The following is a 6,190-nucleotide window of genomic DNA, read 5'->3' as shown; positions in this document are numbered from 1 at the left end:
CTAGTATTACATCAGTAGAGGGATGCTTCTAAACAAACATTTGTTCTCCAGAAAAGCTCTTCAAGACTCAAATGTTTGGGACTCGTAAGATAACTTTGTAGATGCAAAAACAGTGTTGCTGGAAAGAAGGTGCAGCTCTAGCAGCTCCTGGCTTCAAGGGTGAGGGTACAGAATCATAGAGTTGGACCCCAAGGGTCATCAAGTCCAACACCACCAATGCAGGAACACACAATCAAAAGGGTAGGCTGATGCTGCAAGTCTGCGCAGCCCCCCCCCCCCCTTCTAACTGGCACTCCAGAGGGGATGGCCAAAAGGGCCTACACTGGGCACAGTGTTCGCTCCTCAACTCCCTGCCACCAGCGAAAGCCCCCAGAAGAGCTTCTCTCGGTGTCCCCCCTCATCTCAGGCCACAAATCGTAGCCCCAAGTGAGTCAGAGGCAGAAGCTTCTAACCACATCTTTGTACCCCTGAAAAGCTCTTCAAGTCTCCGCTTGGGACCTATAACTTCATTTGAAAAAAGCTAAGAACACAATCCACGTGATAACTTTATTAGGACTAACCCAATGACACATAACAACATTCAAACTTTCAGGTTCCACAGAACTCTTCATTAAGCCAGATATTACAAACTTTAAAAAAGGGAGGGGGGGGCAAGATATTACGAACCTTTAGAAGAGGTGGGAAATGAGAGTTTAAGTAGATTTTTTAACGGTCATGGTATTAAGACCACCTCATGTCAGCCAGCTTTTGTGGAAAGCATAGATGACCTGTACTTCTCATTTTACCTCAGGTAATTTTCTTAAGTCCAACATTCTTGCAGAGTAGTAATTTTTTTAAGAATTAAATGAGCAGCCGAAGGAGAGGTGGTACTAAAAAGGATAGAAAGGGCAACGAGGGCACATTTTGATTAAAGCAACGTGCTTCCATTTAATCAAAATTATTAGCTTCGACCCCAAAATTTAAACTGCTATTTACTGTATCCCTGAGCAATAATCTCCTAGCAACATTACAGATGGATAATATGGGTGTGATGTCCTCCGACCCCATGGGAATGCTGATAAAATCCATCCTGCAAATGCAGTCAGAGGCTGGCGTTTCAGGTAACTGCCAGCACCTTCTCAACAGTGATTCCTTGCTTATAAAGTTACGGCTACTCCAGTTCCTGTTTCATATTTACTTCAACAGACACACAGAGCGACACAGTGCCTGGTCAGAGATCTTCCAGTCCAAACCGTTACTTTAATCTCTCTGTATCATGATGGATTTTTGTAAAAACAATTTAAGTTACATCAATTACGCTGCCACCTTTGACTGGGGGCTGTAAGACTCTCCATCGTTTCCCAGTAATTATATGACAATTTATTTAAACATTTGGTGCTTCTCTGGGATGCCTTACGCCAATTTACTTATGCTGTTCTGAACCAATGATTTCTAATTGAAGGGTACAATGTATACTAACGTGCAAGGAGAACTGACTTTAACTCCGGGGAGCTATACAGAGCAGAAGTTTCTAGGGAACAATGCTCAGAGACTAGGTAGAAGGGATCCCCCCTTTTTTTGAAGAAGAGGAGGAAGAGGAGGAGATTGAATTTATACCCCCCCTTTTCTCTCCTGCAAGGAGACTCAAAGGGGCTTACAAACTCCTTTCCCTTTCCCCCTCACAACAAACACCCTGTGAGATGGGTAGGGCTGAGAGAGCTCCAAAGAGCTGTGACTAGCTCAAGGTCACCCAGCTGGCATGTGTTGGAGTGCACAGGCTAATCTAGTTCCCCAGATAAGCCTCCACAGCTCAAGTGCAGAGTGAGGAATCAAACCCGGTTCTCCAGATTAGAGTGCATTAGCAGCCCTTTGGTACAAGAACCTTTGACGGTTGGGAACACTAAGAGAATAGAAAGGAAACTGAGATGCAACAAGAGCTGAATAATGGTAGTAGGATACCAACAGCCTTGAAGAAAGAACAAGGGGTCAGGAGGGATAGATGGCTATGAAGAACTGTCACAATGGATTACAGGATTCAGCAAGCAGGGTGGAATAACCAAGTCACATGCTAAGGTTTGTCTTGGGCTCCAGAATGTCTTGGAGCAGCTTCATACCCACAAGCCACTGCAAACCTGAGGAGAAACCATACTGTGGGTGAAATCACTATGCTAGAATTTAAGATTTGTTCAGACACACACCCGTGGCATCTTTAGCAACAGGCAGTAACTACACAAACCTCAGGAGAAAGACGTGAGTACAAGAGATGAGGAAAAGTTCTGGCAAACTCAGAAGCTTGCACAACTTTTGTGTCCTTGTAACTGATTCCAATAGAGGTATTGGGCGGACTGTGTATTGACACTTGCAAATGCCATTGGTTCATAGATGTTAAACTCGTGGCCCTCCAGATGTTATGGACTACAGTTCCCATCATCCCCTGCCAGCATGGTGCTGGCAGGGGATGATGGGAACTGTAGTCAATAACATCTGGAGGGCCACGAGTTTGACACCTGTGCATTGGTTGAATAAATTCTTCCCAGAGTGCCTTTGCCACAGGAGTTTCAAGAACAACCTTCCAAGTTTCTTGATCTATGGCTTCATACACTTATGAGAGTGACAGCCTGCATTCTTCCCTTTTAGAAGCTCCAATCGTTTACCCGGCTTTTCTCGCAATGCAATCTTTTGCAAAGGTACTCCATGTTGAGTACATTGACGCAAGCCAGTCTAAGGCTTAGAACGAAGAAACTCTGCAAAGGACGGCAGGGCCAACCACCGACCGGCTTGGCACCCTCACTTGTATCAGCTCCATGCACCTTGTTGATTCGTCGGCACAGAAATCAGAGATGTCACACAAACGTCCAGCTTGAGATCTCCAGGTTTGCAAATGTGTTTTTAAGCACCAACCCAGTAGCTCAATCATTCAGCGGTAGGGCAGCCATTTTTCTGAGAAGGTGGAACATACTTCTGCTATTCAGCAAAAAACTCCTCCACATCCTGGCATTACCTTCAAGATTTCTCACAAGATAAAAAAAGGTTCAGTGAAGTGTGTGTGGTACACTACAGCATTTGGGGTTTTTAATTGATTTGTTTGACGTGCCCTGGTCTATTTATTATTTTTAAAAGCTGCTTTGGGTCTTTTTTTTTTAGAGAACAGTGGGATGCGAATACTTGAACAGACCGGTCCATGCTTTCAGACAATCACGAGAACATACAAAGCAAACATTTAATGCTACAGTGTCTTTATCTTTCTTTAACAAAATACACAACATTCACTTATGTTGTCATCATTGTACAGGTATAAATAATGCTCAGTATTCAAGTACAGTCAAGTGCAGAGATTCTTATGCCTCATGTAAACACAAACTAGCTTTCTATTTCACATGCTTCTAGCGGCCGACTTGCAATGTAAGTAGCCCCAGGGACTGTCCCTCGGTTTGCTCCTTTAACTGCACTCTCTCAGTGCTCCCCGCCCCCCAAAGCATTAAGAGTGACTTTCAACTGTAATGACACATCTGTACTGCTTATGCTAAATACCTAAGCAACACTTTCCTTGTAAACATACAAGTATTTAAAATATGAGTTCATTTCAATAGCTAAATATTACAAAAATGGTCTAAAAATTTTACTACTCTCCTAATTAATTGCACATGTCTTTACTGTCCAACCATGTGCCAAGATACTCCAGCCTACGCCTACTGATGTTAGCTTGATTAGGCTGGAGCAATTCTTCATAGGATCTCAACATTAAGTCATTTACAGTCTCTCTTTGTTCCGTGACCAAATAATACTACATTTTAGGTCAGACAGAAAAATACTCCTTATGCAAGTTTATATTTACCTCAGTACACAAAACAAAATGCAAGGCTACCTGTACCGGGATTAGAGACTTCAGCTAACGCGTGCATTCTGAAGTGTTTCTGCTCACCCAACACGCACACGCATACTCATACACACACACTTTTGCAGCACAACACCTTGTAGTCGACACATTGCTTTGACGTTTTGTGACAGTGGCACTCTACGCTCGTGAGAGTGAAAACACAACCAAGCTTTGCGGAACAACTTGCCCGAAAAGGAACAACTGAAAGAAATCTTGCTAAAACGATTAGGCACTTATTCGGCTTCTGCCTGGAGCTCTTCTCTTTGGTCAGCTGATACAACAGGCTCGTGTTTTGTAACTGTAGATGTTTCTGTGCTGGCTGATGGCTCCCTCTCGGCTTCGGCCTCTACCTGGTCGTTGCGCTCGTCAGCATTTAGGGCTCTGTCATCTCCCTGGTCCATCTCAGGAACTGGGGGAGCATCTTCTAAAGGTGCTGCAAGACAAGCAGTGTGTGATTAAATTGGGCCCAGGCTCCATCCCTGTGGTGCTATCACGCTCTACGCCATAAGCCAACTTTAAAACCTGAAGCCGTACTAGACATTTAGAGGGCCCCGGAATGCCAGCTTCTTATGAAAGCGGAACAGAAAACAGAGGAAAGATATCATGATGGATATAAAAGGAAAGTTTATCTTTGAATTTTAATATCAAACAGCAATCCTGAACCTAGACCAGGCATCAGCTGGGATGATGTGCTTCTTGACTGGATCTGTATTCTGTTTTTTAACTGGAGTCCCCTCCCCACATAAATGGCTTGTGGTATTTATAAAAAGCAACATTCCAGTTTCTAAAAAGCACCTTTCAATTTAAAGTTCCACAATAAATCCACTTGGGAGAAGAGGGGTGGGTGGGCAGGGAGGAGAAGGAACTGAAAAGCAGAATTTCAAGATGCTAAATTCAGACACACCTTCAAACGAAGTGAACAGCAACAACAAAAACCTTTTCTCACACAAAGAGGGCAGGGGGAAGGGGCGAGTAGCTCTGAGTGAGGTAGGCAAATAGTAAAGGTAGCAGAAACACACCAAGCAAGAGGAAATGATCAAATTGCATGATCTGTATAATTCATATGGCTCAGAGAATGCATAACCTTGGTACAAAATACTGATCCATTGCCACACAGAGTACACACACTGCTGTCCTTATAGCTGCTCTGTTTCAAAGGATGGTGGCTGTATCCAGCCATCTTCAAGGCTATCAACATGCCCATATTAATCCAGGCAAGACAGAAGTGATGCTGATTGTGAAGACTGAACTCCTGCAGAGTACGGAACTCCTTCACTCTAATTGTGCAAAATGATCTCTAACACTGTATTCTACAGCTCATGTGTTACCAGGAACTGGTCAGAGTGTGAACTACTGCGCATTACCTCGGTTTTAAGAACACTGCAGTGGATGCCTCTCGGCTCGCCTCCCTCATCTCCCAAGCCTCAGGAGCAGAGGAGGAGGAGAACGTGCGGGTCAAAAGAGGAGGTGCGCACCTGGCAGCCCAGCCCAGCCCACCAAGGAGAAGTATCTGCAGGAGCAGCTCTGAAGCACCCGGCAGGTGCACAGCATTACAGGCCCTCTAAGTAGCCTAGTCTTTATAAGCAACTGGAAAGGGCAGAGCTGCGTGGAAGCAACGCGTCGAAGTGCTGCTGACCTTGGTGGCTCCTGCTTTGAACTACCTGCTCTGTCTTGACCTTGCCATAATAATCAAGGCAGGTGTACAACAGGTACTGTCACAATATTACACCAATGCGTACTCCAACTCACTAGGTGAGTATCATTTCAACATTATCTTTCTATCACAAATATACAAAAAATTTTCACTGGTAAATACACCGTCAGATATGGCGTAACAAGAATTCTGTGGATGGACTAGGATTCTCCCTCAAATACAGGAAATGTTCTGCTGCAGCTCTCATATCCTCATGGGGGATATTGGTGTAATGTGATGCTATGTCTAAGGAAATAAAACATGCATTCTTAGGTATTTCCAACCCCTCCACAAAAGTGATCAAATTAGAAGAATTCCTAATATAAGAGGGCAAGTGTGTTGAAATGATACTGGTGAGTTGGAGTACGCATTGGTGTAATATTGCGACAGTACCTGTCTTGACCTTGGCCTGAATCTCTGGACTTGTGTTTCCGGTTTACCCTTGGACTTGTCAAGCTTGACTGTTGGAACACAACTTTGACCGTGGAAACTAGACTCTGTATGCATGCATGTGTGCACGCTTGTGTGTGTGAGAGAGTGGGTACTGGGGAGCCACGGCAGCCTCTTGGTTACTAGGCAGAAAGGTGGATTATTATAAATCAGGGGTCTGCAACCTGCGGCTCTCCAGATGTTCATGGACT

The 6,190-nt window shown here is 44.3% G+C and overlaps 1 protein-coding gene across 6 annotated transcripts in view; it reads right to left on the bottom strand.

Annotated features, from left to right (window-relative positions):
- Positions 1–3,198: 3,198 nt before the first annotated feature.
- LNPK (lunapark, ER junction formation factor) overlaps positions 3,199–6,190 on the bottom strand; it is a 52,117-nt gene continuing 49,125 nt past the window's right edge. For 4 of the 6 annotated variants that reach the window (XM_048485628.1, XM_048485630.1, XM_048485631.1 and 1 more), the window contains exon 13: positions 3,199–4,289. In XM_048485628.1, coding sequence (XP_048341585.1) covers positions 4,090–4,289 — 200 coding nt within the window. In that variant the 3' untranslated portion in view covers positions 3,199–4,089. The remainder of the gene's footprint in view (positions 4,290–6,190) is intronic. The other 2 variants (XM_048485632.1, XM_048485633.1) reach the window with 2 other exon arrangements.

Source organism: Sphaerodactylus townsendi, linkage group LG02 (genome assembly GCF_021028975.2).
Source record: "Sphaerodactylus townsendi isolate TG3544 linkage group LG02, MPM_Stown_v2.3, whole genome shotgun sequence".
NCBI classification, from domain to species: Eukaryota; Metazoa; Chordata; class Lepidosauria; order Squamata; family Sphaerodactylidae; genus Sphaerodactylus; species Sphaerodactylus townsendi.
The sequence above is the reverse complement of the archived record's forward strand: the minus strand, read 5'-3'. Positions and strand labels throughout refer to the sequence as shown.